Source organism: Hippopotamus amphibius, chromosome 4, assembly GCF_030028045.1.
Source record: "Hippopotamus amphibius kiboko isolate mHipAmp2 chromosome 4, mHipAmp2.hap2, whole genome shotgun sequence".
NCBI lineage: Eukaryota > Metazoa > Chordata > Mammalia > Artiodactyla > Hippopotamidae > Hippopotamus > Hippopotamus amphibius.
The window spans coordinates 129024109-129038293 of record NC_080189.1 but is presented as its reverse complement, the minus strand read 5'-3'; the positions used below and the strand labels follow the sequence as shown (position 1 = coordinate 129038293).

General features: G+C 39.1%; 1 protein-coding gene across 2 annotated transcripts in view; it reads left to right on the top strand.

The window, feature by feature from the left end:
* DCLRE1C (DNA cross-link repair 1C) overlaps nucleotides 1–12120 on the top strand; it is a 36931-nt gene extending 24811 nt beyond the window's left edge. For both annotated transcript variants that reach the window (XM_057730631.1, XM_057730630.1), the window contains 5 exons: nucleotides 2564–2700; nucleotides 3227–3281; nucleotides 7841–7929; nucleotides 8468–8562; nucleotides 11078–12120. In XM_057730631.1, coding sequence (XP_057586614.1) covers nucleotides 2564–2700; nucleotides 3227–3281; nucleotides 7841–7929; nucleotides 8468–8562; nucleotides 11078–12054 — 1353 coding nt within the window. In that variant the 3' untranslated portion in view covers nucleotides 12055–12120. The remainder of the gene's footprint in view (nucleotides 1–2563; nucleotides 2701–3226; nucleotides 3282–7840; nucleotides 7930–8467; nucleotides 8563–11077) is intronic.
* The last annotated feature ends 2065 nt before the right edge of the window (nucleotides 12121–14185 follow it).

Genomic DNA, 14185 nt, shown 5'->3' with positions numbered 1-14185 from the left:
AGACACAGATACTTATAATTTTTGATGAAATGTATTTACACAATTGATACGTGTTTATTTATAATGAATTATGTAACGAACAATTTGTAAGGAAATTAGTAATATGTTAGAGCTTATTTTAAGACAGTGTAATCACAATCCATTGTGATTTACTTTTGAGAATTATGACACGTGCACATTTATAAACTTTCTTTTTCTTCTACTTATTTGAGATAAATATCTAGCTATTACTTTGCTTTGAATTTTGAAATAGTTACATGTATTGGTGGTCCAGTTTGAAATGAATGTTTTTAGTGTCTTTGAAACTTACCAGTAATTGGTTTTCTGATGCCACCGTAAAACTCCCTTCTCTTATTAACTGCCAGGTGTTAAACTTTGAATTTGCCTTTAACATTTCCATTTTAATGTATATAGTCATTCAATGTCACTGCTGCTAATTAGTGATCTTCAAATGCAGGGGTATGTGTGATTGTAATTTTTCTCTAAATTTTTAATCTTAGCATTCTAATGCTTAGTAACCTTTATTTTAGTAAACAGTGCATTTATACATTTAGATAATCATTGTAACAGTAATATTAGTTCCGTCAGCCAAAATACCAAAGTAAAGTTGCTCAGCCCTAAAGTAAAGCAGAATTCAAAAAAAAAAAAAAAGGATTCTTATCCACAGAATGGAATATTCTATTTCGGACCACTGCAGGAGAGCTACTGGGTAAGAGATTACTTTTGATGATTGGTAGGCTGCATATTGTAACTTATATCATGAATTTATTTTACTATTTTGTTAATGTACACACCACACACACACACACACACACACACACAGACACACAGTGAATTAATGGATGGGTAAAAATAATGTAGATACAGAGTGGAGTTTTGTCCTTTTCTGTCGGACTTGTAGTCTTTGTCCCCACCATGCCCCATAAGTATTTTAATTGGCAGATTTCTTTTTGCTCTGAATTTTCTCACAAACCACAAAATAGCTTAACTCTACCCCTGTTGTTTCCCACATGGCTACTCTCCTTGAAACACTACTTCTAGCAGCTTAAGGCACATCTCAGGTCACAGAGGCTTAAAAATCCTCAACAGGACAGCTGCACAGCCCTAGAGCGCTCTCATCCACAGCCACGTAAGAAGCAGTACCAAAGGCGCTCTGATTATACCTGACTTGGATGGAGTGGTAACGATTTTGAAGGATTACTGTCTAAACGTAATGTCTTTGGGAAAATAGTCCCATTGGTTTTCAACCTTTTAAAAACACTTGTTACTTTTCTCTCCAACTTTATTTTGATAAATTTTAAAGCAGTAAATTTGTTAGACTAGTACAAAGAACACCATGTACTCTTTTATTTCAAATTGAAGTGTAGTTGACTTACAATATTATATGTTATAGGTGTACAATATAGTGATTCAGAATTTTTAAAGGTGTATTCCATTTATAGTTAATATAAAATATTGGCTCTATTCCCTGTGTTGTACAATACATCCTTGTAGCTCATTTTAAACCTAATAGTTTGTACCTCTTATTCCCCTACCACTATATCACCCCTCCCCCTTTACCTCTTTCCGCTGGTAACCACTAGTTCTTTATATCTGTGAGTTTGCTTCTTTTTGGTTATGTTCACTAGTTAGCTGTATTTTTTTAGATTCTACATGACATCATACAGTATTTGTCTTTCTCTGACTTATTTCACTTAGCATGATATCCCACAAGTCCAGCCATGTTGTTGCAAATGGCAAAATTTCATTCCTTTTTATGACTGACTAGTATAGTCCATTGTATGTATGTACCACATCTTCTTTAGTCATTCATCTGCTGATGGACACTTAAGTTGATTCTATACCTTGGCAATTGTAAATAATGCTGTTATGAACATTGGGGTGCATGTGTCTTTTCGAATTAGTGTTTTTGGTTTTTTTCCGGATATATCTGGGAGTGGAATCGCTGGGTCACATGAATGCCACGTCCTCTTCATCTGGCTTCCCCACTGTGTTAACACCGCCACGTCTGCTCCCTGGTGCCCCCTGTGTCTGTCTGTCTCTCTGTGTGTAACCAGCACCCCACACCCCCAGTCTGCTTCAGAATTAGTTGCAGACGTCATGACACTCCACCCTAAACAAGGACGTTTTCCTGTATGACTACAGTACAATTCCCAACTCAGGAAGTTTAGCATTGATATGATACTACTGGATGTGATGGAGTCCATATGCAGATTTCTCCCATTGGCCCCATCGTGTCCTTTATAGCTTATGGAGGGAGGAGCAGGGCCATCCAGGATTTTATTATGAATCATGCATTGTGTTCACTCAGGCCTCTTTACTTTCTTTTGATGACGTCTCCAGCCTTTTGCTTTTCTTTCATCACATTGATATTTTTGAAGATTTCAGGCCAGTTGTTTTGTGGAATGTTCCTCAATTTGGATTTACCTGTTTCCTCATGTCTGTATATGTATATTTTCTTCATGTCTGAAAACTCATCTACATTTGTTTTTGAGACCCTGCCTACAAACAGATTTGTTGAAAATGTTAAACTGTTTTCCTGCATTTTTAAAATCTTTTTTAGGCAGAGGAATATTTTCAGTGGAATAAGTTACCCTGTGGCATTACCTCCAAAAATAGAATTCCACTCCATACAATCAGCATTAAGCCATCCACCATGTGGTTTGGAGAACGAACCAGAAAAAGCAATGTCATTGTGAGGTAAGCAAGCAGTCTCTTTCAAGAGAAACCTTGCTTTGACGTAAATCAATAGTTTCAACGCGATCTAACCTAAGCCCAAGAAGAGGGTATATTATAATTGTGGAAAATTACTTCTGAAATTTAAACTCTATTTAAACTAAAGAGATGTGGCTTCCAAAGCTATTTATTGGCTAATACCATTTGCAAGTATTTCCTGGGGTCTACTTAAGTTAGGTAAGAGGGTTAGAGACAGGGTGTCTTGCTTGGCAGGGAGTTAGGAATTGATGTCATAGGAAGTAGAAGCCTTTGGTGGGGTAGAGGAGTCCCATACTGATCATCACGTTTTAGCAAATTTCCTTAATGTCGGCCATTCAGAATGTCTACAGAAATCTATCTTTCTGGAAAGAGTTCCCTCCTGTCCCAGGAAGAAATTCTTGATGGCAGGGTAATTTCACACTGCAGTAGCCTAAATGAGAAGACTTGAAATTTAGAACTTAGTTTTGATAAGTGACCTTTAATTTTGTGTTTTCATCTCCCCCCCCCCCAGGACTGGAGAGAGTTCGTACAGAGCCTGCTTTTCTTTTCACTCCTCTTACAGTGAGGTAAGAGGATCCCATATACTTCGTGGCTTCTGGGGCATCTCTTTTTCCTACCGCTTAAGATTGGTTGTGGCTTTTCTTAAAGAAGTGCAGGGAAGACATCTCAGTGGAAGAGTTGTGTTACTAAGTCTAAAGGAAATTGCTATCATCACTTGTTTTCAGCCTAAATATTGAAGAAAACATATGCTTAAGGTTTTCTTTCCAACTTGCTTTCTAAATATATTTTAAATTCCCCACTTCAGTTCTGTTCATGTGTCATAAAAGAATCGTAAATCTGACTGTGTGGCACTTGGAACTGTATTCAGTGTCTTGTGAGGAACTATAATGGAAAAGAATCTGAAGCTGTACACCTGAAACTAACACGATATTGTAAATCAACTATAGTTTAATAAATAAAATTAAAAAGCAAACAAAACAAAAAAAGCTTTCCCAAGGAATAGTTAAGAAGATAAAGAAGATACTCCGATGTTATACAACACAGGGAATATGGCCAGTATTCTCTAATAACTTTAAGTGGAGTGTAACCTTTCAAAGTTGTGAGTCACTGCATTGTATACCTGTCACTTATATATAATATTGTACATCAGCTATACTTCAATTAAAAAAAAGAATATTGAAAAAAAGAATCCTAAATCTTATTTGAAGGAGTACTGCAGATAAAATCTCATTATAGGTACCCTTAGGGAACCAGATTATTGGCCTCTTCCAGAATTTGATTGTAGTGAAAAGCTGTTTAAAAAATAGTCCTGAAGATTCAGCAGTGTCGAAGAACAAAGGTGACTGAGGTGTAGACCCTGTCCTTAGGATTTAGTAGAGTAGAATTACTCAGTTGAAGAGGGCTTAAAATGGTTTTGTTGTGGTACTTTTTTTTTGGCTGCAGCACACGAAACTTGGGATCTTAGTTCCCCGACCAGGGATCGAATCTGTGCCCCCTACAGTGGAAGCCCGGTGTCCTAACCACTGGACAGCAAGGGAATTTCCCGTTATGGTACTTTTTATATAGGAAATTGACCTACTAGAAGGGGAACCTATGTAATTTATTTACAAAATCCTCATGCATTTCCAAAGTAAATGCTAGCATCTTACAAGTGCAAGGATTCAGTAATTTCATGTATTGGAGACAAAGCAAGGTAAAAGCTGGCTTTTTATGACACTTTAAGTCATATATAACTTTAGTTTTGCCCTTTCTGCACTTAATGCATTTCCCCAATAATGTTTATTTTTGTATTGGGGGTACAGGGATACAGCTCTGTGGCAGTAAGCGTGGGCATGGTAATGATTTGAACAGGTGGATGCTTCCAGAGCTCCAAGTAGCAGCATTCTTTTTTTAAAAAATTTTTTATTGAAGTATAGCTGGTTTACAGTATTGTTAGTTTCTAGTGTACAGTAAAGTGATTCAGTTATATATATATATATTCTTTTTCAGATTCTTTTCCCTTATACATTATTATAAAATAATATAGTTCCCTGTGCCATACAGTAGGTAATTGTTTATGTTGTATTTATTGTAGTGTGTATCTGTTAATCCCAAACTCCTAATTTATCTCTCCCCCACCCCCTTTCCCCTTTGGTAACCATAAGTTTGTTTTCTATGTCTGAGTAAGTTCATTTGTTATCATTTTTTAGATTTCACATATAAATGATATCATAATATTTGACTTTCTCTTCACATAGTATGATAATCTCTAGATCCATCCATGTTGCTGCAAATGGCTTTATTTCATTCCTTTTTATGGCTGAGTAGTATTCCATTGTATACATGTACCACATCTTCTTTATCCATTCATCTGTCGATGGACACTTAGGTTGCTTCCATGTCTCGGTTGTTGTAAATAGTGCTGCTATGATGTTGGGGTCAGGTAGCAGTATTCTTATCAAGGCAGCCAGAAAACTGTAAGTGATTATTATCAAAGTATCACAATGACATGTGTGCAATAACTGGCCTTAGCTTCCAGGTAAAAATGGGTTGAGAGTAGCTTGGAAGTAATTCATCTGGATGGTGTAATATAGTTAATGTTTTCTTCATCTGTTTGTCCTGAGTTTTAGGTTGTTGTCAAAGCCCCTTCCTAGTGATTTGTCCTTGGTTTGGCATCTGGCCCACCATCGCTGTTGGTCAGCCCTCCTCTTATACCTCAGCATCCTTTCTGTCTCAGCCACAGGGAGGGCTTCTAATCGGGGAAAAGTTTTTCAATCAAAACTACTCATTTCTCTTCTTCAATGTAGTTAGCAGCCAAGTTGGGAAGCATAAGCCTTCCTGCGATTCTACAAAGTTACCTCCTAATGAGGAGGCATCTCCCTGCTACCTGGGTAGAGAGGTGGAGCGGCTGACCTGCTTCCTCTCTTCCATCTCTCCTCAGATGAGGGCAGTTATCCTGCTTGTGGCGGGGTTACCCTGAGCTCTGCTTACTCATCTTCTCTCACTGTGTCTGGTGAGAAAGAGAGACGCTTTCCAGAAAATTGTTTTAATTAATACGCCTACATCCTGTATATATAGAACATGTTGAACTGTGTTTAAAGATGTAAATAGTAGGGGGAATTCCCTGGCGGTCCAGTGGTTAGAACTCTGCACTTCCACTGCAGGGGGCACAGGCTCTATCCCTGGAGGGGGAACGAAGATCCTGCCTGCTGTGTAGGGCAGCCAAAAAAAAAAAAAAAAAAAGGAAAAAAATGTGAATAGATTTAAATATCATTTCCTTTATTTTTTTTCCAAGTATGGTTGATCCTCATTATTTGCAGATTCCTTATTTACAAACTTGCCTGCTCACTGACATCTGTTTGAAACCCCACATCAGTGCAAGTGGCACACGGTGGCCTCCTGCCATCCTGCTTCACTCACAGACTGTAAAGTGTGTTTTTCGCTATTTACTGCTGCGTTTTTCATGTTCTTGTGCTTCTGGGGGTGATTTTGTTGTTTGAAACAGCCCCCAAGGTGTAGTGCTGGAGTGCTGTCTATTGTTCCTAAGCTCAAAGAGGCCAAGATGTGCCTTATCAAGGAGGCACCCGTGTTTGCTAAGTTTTGTTCAGGCGTGAGTTTAGTGCTGTTGGTCCTGAGTTCAGTGTTCATGGATCAACAGTATATATTTTGTAAAGTCTCTTTAAACAGAAACACACATAAAACAAGGTTGAGGAAGCCTGTGACTGGGGGTTCACGGCAACACTGTATTTATTTTTCCCAGGAGCAGTGGTCTACTGTTTGCAGTGACTTTATGGAGCAGAACGACGGCACATAACAAGAACAGTGTTAATGGGTAGTTTTAAGGCATCTGAAGAAAGGGCCTCAGCGTGGACAACTGGGAGAGGGTGCCCTCTACTGGGTGTCTCTGGTCTCCTTGTGGCCACTTCATCTGGGTAGACTGGTACCATTTCTGGTGTGGGTCTGACTTTACTCTCTTCATTCTTATTCCCTTCAAAAGCCTCAGCCTTCTACCAGCCTGGACTCTGGATTGATTATGCAAATCATATAGGTTGTGGGCAGGTAAATAATGGTTTCTCTTTGCATGCCTGCTCTGAAAGTGCAAAGGAAATTGTTTATGAAAAGTATCCAAAGAATGAATCTTCCTATCTTTCCCCTTTGTCTTAAGGTTTCTGTTTTATTTTAGTACAGAATTATTAATAATTCCTGGGTTCCCTACCTCTTTTGACTTGGTGCTTTATTTGAAAAAGTTGGGTACTCATAGTTACTTTGTGCCTCAGTCTCCCCATTTGCAGAAGGGAATAAAAATCTTTGTGTTGTCATTACCAACTCTGTAATAGAGGATTTTATTGCGTGTTTAACCGTGTGCTAGGTACTGGGCTAAGCACTTTACACGCATTATCTCATTTATACTTTTAGATGAAGAATCTAAGACTTAGAGACATTAGGTAACTTGACCAAGATCACAAGCTCACCAGCTCACCAAAATCTAGTAAGTGACAAAGCAGAAGCTCATCTGGGTTGTTAGAGACGTTTTGAGGAAGTGACAGAGTTCCTGTGTGTAGCATTCTGAGCTTTGCAGAAAAATCAAGGTATTCGTGACATTCTGGCATGTAACTGTCTTTGTTTAGATTAAATCCTGAGAACAAATCAAGCAACCGCAAAGATGTAGTTGCCCTTGGTATTGCTAACAGTTATATGTTGGAGGAAAGAAATGCAATTCTAAGACCTTCTTTCCTTGTGCATATTAAATACTCAGCTAAATTCTAACTTCCTTGAAGGGAACTGGTTAACTGTGGGTGTGACCACAGATAAAGAAACTAATGTCATATGAAGAAATACAGTCTCTGCATCCCATTCATCAATGATTCTCACTCCTGACTGGGGAACAGAATCACCTGAAAAACTTCTAAACTGCTGATCGCCAGGCCCCGTGGCAACTCCACAGGGGATCTTTGGGGCTGGAGCCTGTGCGTGGGTCTCTCTTCCCCTGGGAGGTGCCCAGGTGCTCCCCACGTGCAGCTGGCATTGGAACCACAGTCTTGAGAGACTTCTGCTTCTCTTTCCCCGGACTCCCTTTACCCGCTTCTCTAACAGGCAGGTTTTTCACTGTAGAGATAACTGATACATTTTGTTTTCCTCCTTCCAGATTAAAGATTTCTTGAGCTACATCTGTCCTGTGAATGTATATCCTAATGTCATTCCATTAGGCGCAACTATGGATAAAGTTAAAGAAATGTGAGTAGTTACTACTTGTGGGACTTGTGTTGTTGAACGGGATGGCTCCAGAGAATAGTTGTGGGCCTGAAATCAGGGGCAAGGATGTACAAAGGGCATGGTTGTAAATATGGCTCTGGTTGGAAGCATATGGGCTTTCTTCAAGGGACTGTTACATATAATCCTAAATGCTTCTGGGAATCTGGCGTTAGGAAGCCCTTGTGATACTGAATTCCCTGAATGCCAGAAGGTGTTTCTCTATTACTTAACAGGTTATTAGAATAGGTTATTAGGATAGGGACCTGGTTTTCTGCAGTGCAAGAGCAAAAATAAAAGTTTTGCTTTCCCCCAATCCTACAATTAGATGAATATCTACCAGGTTGTTTCAAGTGCTTATATTTACCACTTTATTATATTGAAGTAATTTTTAATTATTAAACATTGCTTTTCACTTTTGAAAAGTAGTGGTATGATTTCCCCATAGTCAAGTTTTTATAATGATGCTTACGTTCCAGCAATTTTCCCAACAGGAAAGATAAAATATCCGTATTCATTTCAGCTTAAAGCCTTTATGCCGATCTTCCCAAAGTACTGAGCCGAAGTATAAGCCACTTGGAAAACTGAAGAGAGCTAGAACAATCCACCTAGACTCAGGTAAGAAGAATGACCCTGGAGTCACAGGTGGGGGTTTCCCTGCAAGACCGCTTTTCAGGGCGCTCTGGTCTGTGAAAGCTCTTTTTGCTTTCTTCAGGATGTCTTTTGAAGTGTAAAGTTGTAAAGTTTGATGAAGTCCAATTTAATTTCTTTTATAGCTTGTGCTTTTGGTGTTATACCTAAGAAACTATTGCTTACTCCAAGATCGTGAGGATTTACTCTCATATTTTATCATTTCTGGGTCAGTTTTGACTTTTTTCTTATTATAGGTTGTATTTTCCCACCTTTCTACACGTCTGGTAATTTTTTATTGAATGCCATGACTATATTTAATGGTATATTTAATCTGTCATATATTTAGGTTATTTTGAACTTCTCAGTTTTATAAATATCGTAACAGACAACATTATGTGTCTGTTTCACAGCTTTCATTGTTACTGGGTTAAATTGTAGAAATCATGGTCCTTGATACACACTTATTGCCAAATGGTTTTCCAGTATGATTATACCAGTTTATACAGACATCAGCAGTACACAATGGTGGAAAGCACCTATGAATTATGACAGCTGTCCTTTTTTATTGGGTTTGTGTAAATGTTATTAAGGATTTCAGCACTTTTATAATTATTGTGATGTTTTCTGTGTTAGATGCCTTCCCATTTTCACAGAGAGAAATTTCAAATTTTTATATTGTCATAACACAGAAAGAATACATGTCAGAATAAACTTCTAATAGTACAGAAACTTTACTTTTTTTTTTCAGATACATGCAGGTGAGTTACTGTGAAAGTGTTTTGACAGATTAAAGTATTTTTACAGTTGACACATACCATGATACTGGTATAGTCTCTGATCCAGAAGAACATGAAACTGTCCAACTTAGAGGCGACACAAACATTCCATAGAAAGGTAACTTTGGCACATCAGTGGAGGAGCTATAACAAGTGTATTAATCTATGGCTTAAAATGAAGCCATAACTTGGAGGCTAAGATGACTCCAAATATAGTAACTAGACATCTTAGTCACCTTATATCTTTTAGAAAAGAAGCATAAGATAGTTGCTCATTTAAACAACTGTAAGTTGTGACACAGAACGCTGGACTTTGGTTTCCTGACCTGTGCACTGTCACACACCTCCTCCAGGCCTGTCTCCTCATTGGTAAATGGGAGCTGGATGATGCTTTCTATTCCCTCCCCTCCCCAAAGCAGTTTTTAAAAATGTAGTTTTAAGCTACTTCCTTTATCACTGGGAAAAGTTAACTTATAATACCTACTTCTTAACCAGTTCAGCACTAGCACGTAAGTTGCCCTATACAGTAAGTAAGTAGCCTCATGAGCATCTGAGTTCCTTCTTCGAGCTTAGGTGCCATTTAGAGCGCAGGAAAATATTTGTTTCCCCCCAATTCTGTGCCCTGTCATTTTAATTTACGTAGATTTCATCCTCCTCCTCAGGTTTCCTGTGTTCAGAATGTAAGTGGACGGCGCTCACTCCAGGCTAGCACAGCATGCTTAACGCACTCAGGTGCCACTAGATGTGGTTTATTCAGTATTGTGGTTAAAGTTGATCCCATCTATATGCTCCCCCCAGTGTCTCATGGCTTTGTGCACTTCGCATAGGCTGCATAACAGTGCCCAGAGACTGGGTGACTATTTCTCACAGGGCTGGAGGCTGCTGGGATGTCCAAGACCAGGGTGCTGGAAGATTTGGTTTTTGGTGGGGGCCCACTTCCTGGCTTTCAGCCACCTTCTTGCGGTGCCCTCAGGTGGCTTTTCCTTTGTGCATGGGCATGGAGAAAGTGAGAAGTTTGCTTCCTCTTCTTACAAGGACACTAATCCCATCACATGGGTACCTACCCCTGCCCCCCATGGGCTAATTATCTTCAAAAGGTCCCACCTCCAAATACCATCACATTGCAGTTAGAGCTTCAAATGATGAATTTTGGGAGGACACAGGCATTCAGCCTACACTGTGATAAAGTAGGTATCAAAACATGTTCATAGAAGGAAAACTTTAGAAAAAAATTGTCTTTCTGTTAAATCAGCCAACTCCTTGAGCATCTACTGTCTGCAGAGCACGTTCTCTCCTAGTCTGGGTGGTTCAGAAACCTAGCTGACATACAGAATTGGCTGTAGAACTTAAAAAATAAATTATTCAGTCCTACTTTCAGGGACTCCATAGATCTGAAATGAAATGTAAAAAGCTGTTTTATTTAAAAAGTTCTCCAGATGAGAACCACTGATTAAGGCTCTGTGACCTTATTTGGGGAGCACACATCTCTAGTCTCAACGCACAGCCTGGCTTTATGACAAGTTGAAGGCTGGTAGTTAAATTAAATTGTTCAGAATATCCCAAGAATAAGGGGCCTTTTAATTTCTCTTGGAAGAAGAGTGAACTCCCATTATTTGCAATTCCATGAATTAAAAAATATAGCTAAGAACTACAAATTGGATTTTTAGTTAAAAACACACATTGTATCCTGTGTCACCTGCACACCTGTTCTGTTTGTCCCACAGAGGACGATGATGATGATGGTCTCTTTGATGATCCTCTGCCAGTACCTCTAAGGCACAAGGTTCCAAACCAGCAAACTCTTCACCCTGAGGTAGTCCCCACGGCTGTGATATCACAAAACCGGCTTGAAAAACTGAGAGAAAGCACAGGATGCTTCAAAGCAGAGAGTATGCCAAAGTTTCTTTGGGCAAACTTTATAGACTGTGAGGAATCCAACAGTGAAAGTGAAGAATCAGAAATCCCAGCTTCCACTCAGGGAGACGTGGGTCCTGTCCCAGAGCTCCAGCAGAGGGCTGATGGGGAAGTACCACAGTGGGAAGTGTTCTTTAAAAGAAATGCTGAAATCACAGACGACTGTTTGGAAAACCTCCCGTCCTCCACAGAGGCAGGGGGCTCTCAGTCCCCGAAGCTTTTCAGTGACTCAGATGGGGAATCAACTCACATCTCTTCCCAGACTTCTTCTCAGTCAACACACATATCAGAACAAGGAAGTCAAGGCTGGGACAGCCAGTCAGACACTGTTTTGTTATCTTCTCAAGAGAGAAACAGTGGGGATATTACCTCCTTGAGCAAAGGTGTCTACAGGCCAGGAACCAAAGAGAATATTCCTGCCCCTCAGATGGAACAAAATGTACTTTGCCCAAAGGATGCTTACTCTGATTTGAAAAGCAGAGATCAAGATCTAAATACAGTTCCTAGTGTTGGAGAAACAACTACTCTAAGCAGTGGGAAACACATGCCTCAGGAGAAAAGGTCGCTAAATCTTAGCAGCAGTGCAGATTCACAAAGCTCCTCTGATTTTGAAATTCCCTCCACTCCAGAAGCTGAGCTACCTAAACGAGAGCATTTACAATACTTATATGAGAAGCTGGCAACAGGGGAGAGGATAGTAGTTGAAAAAAGAAAAGGCTCACTTCATTCTAGAGCAACCACTAAAAAACCTATACCAATAGATAATAGTCAAAATCCTAATAGATAAAATGGAATACTTAAAAATGTTCATATAATAACTGAAACAGTGGCAGTAAAGGGGAAATGGAGGACCAAAAATAGGGGGAAAACATAGAAAACAAGATATGGGAGAATTAAATCCAAACATATCGATAATTTTATGAAAATAGGGAAAAAAACAAAAACTATATACTGTCTATAGGAAACTGACTTCAAAAGACTTGGGTAGGTTTACCAGTGAAAGGATGGAAACCTTTACCATGTAAACATTACTTAAAGGAAAGACAGAGTGGCTATGTTACTGACGATAAAAGGTCCAGTTCACTGAGACAGAATCCTAAATAAGTGTGTACCTAACAACTTTGAAGTATACAAAGCAAAAACAACTGAAAGGAGAAAGACAAATCAACGCACAATTATAGCTGTAACAGAATTAGTCTACAGAAAATCAGCAAGGATAAGGAAGAACTGAACAGTGCCATCAGCTAACTGGATTTAACTTGCACTAAGAACACTTCATCCAACAGCAGAATACACGCTTTTCAAGTTCACACAGGACAATGTTCACCAAGACAAACCATATCCTGAGTTGTAAAAACACTTCAAATTTACAGAATAAACTTGGATCTACTGGTATAAACTGAAGGCTATAGAAGAAAGTCAGCCCCTTACCTATCTCAGGTGTTCTATCACTTAAGAGTGTTGGTGTGAATACAACGGTAAAATCAAAACCTAAAAGAAAATACTTATTTAAAAGGCATTCACTTCTTCAAAGTCCATCGTAGGCTATGTTTTTGCATAGTTATGTATGTGGACTTAATAAACATTAATATTTGTAAACATTTCAGTTTGCTGATATTTCATAGATTAAGAAAGCAAAAGCAGAGATTTCACTTACTTAGAACAAGTTTAAGTGGAGTCTCTAAAAAACAATTTGCAGATCAATTAAACTAACAAATGCATTAGCACCATGCTGCATTGTAATTAAATCAAAAATAAGTACTGGATCCACAAAACTAGTTAACGTTACAAGACTCAGGGTCAGTAGAAGACGAAAATAAACTGGGTGTTCAGGGGAACCAAGGCCAAGTGGATCCAGGAAACCAGCCCGCTCACTTGTCCAGAAGGAAATATTCCATTCCCAAATGTCGGGAGAAGGATAAATCCCTGGTCCATTTACATGGGAGAAAAACTGGACAGTGACACCTCCACTTCAAATTTCATTGAAGATACTGGCACCAGAGAGGGATGAGGGGAAGTAAGCGACATGATTATTAAGGGTCAGGGCTGAGAGTAAGGGGCCTCATGCAACTCCCTTCTGACTGCTCTTTGAGGAATATGTTGAATGACAATTTATAGCAAGTGCCTCTGCCCTAAATTACTCAGCAGTATGTTTTATTAATATGTACACCAACAGAGACTGGTCTGAGTGTAGTAAGGTGGCTGAGGGCAGAGGAGTATGAGGAAGAAGTGAAGTTTAAAGGGAACACTGACCCCTTTTTTCCTAGCTCCGATGCTACCCTGATGAAGTTTCTGATGAAATACACTCTACAGACTCAGTACGATTGGGGCAGGATTATGCATTATTCCGTTTTGCCCAGCTCCCCTATGAGTACCATCGCTTAAATTCAAGGTGAATATGAAGTCACTGGAGAGAACCAGTGGGGACTGCGAAAACGTTCAGTACTCATAACCACAGCAAGCCCGCTGCAGGGACCCAGAGACTTCGTGTTTCATTTTAGGCTCTAAAAGTTAGTTACACATCATTATTGTAACTACTATATACAGCAGTACACATTCACTGACATTTAAGACTTCATTTTAATAGTCTAGCGTATGATCCAAGCTGGGTATTTAAAACATACCTGTAAAACATTCTTCTGAATATATTCTTAGCATTAATTTAGTGTTCCACACTGCCACGTTTTCATTGTTTCATATGTGAGTCTGGCATAATAATTGCTGGCTGAATGAATCTAAGGGCTAAGAGCACTAGAACAGACTTTGATCAAAAAACTTGTAGTGATCACCAAATATTTTAGAGTATAAGTTTATAGTACAGAAGAGAATAATTACAGCCAATACTTACATACGGTGCTTACTCTGTGAAAAACAATGCTTAATTCTCTTACACACTCCTTACTCCTCACAGCCACCAT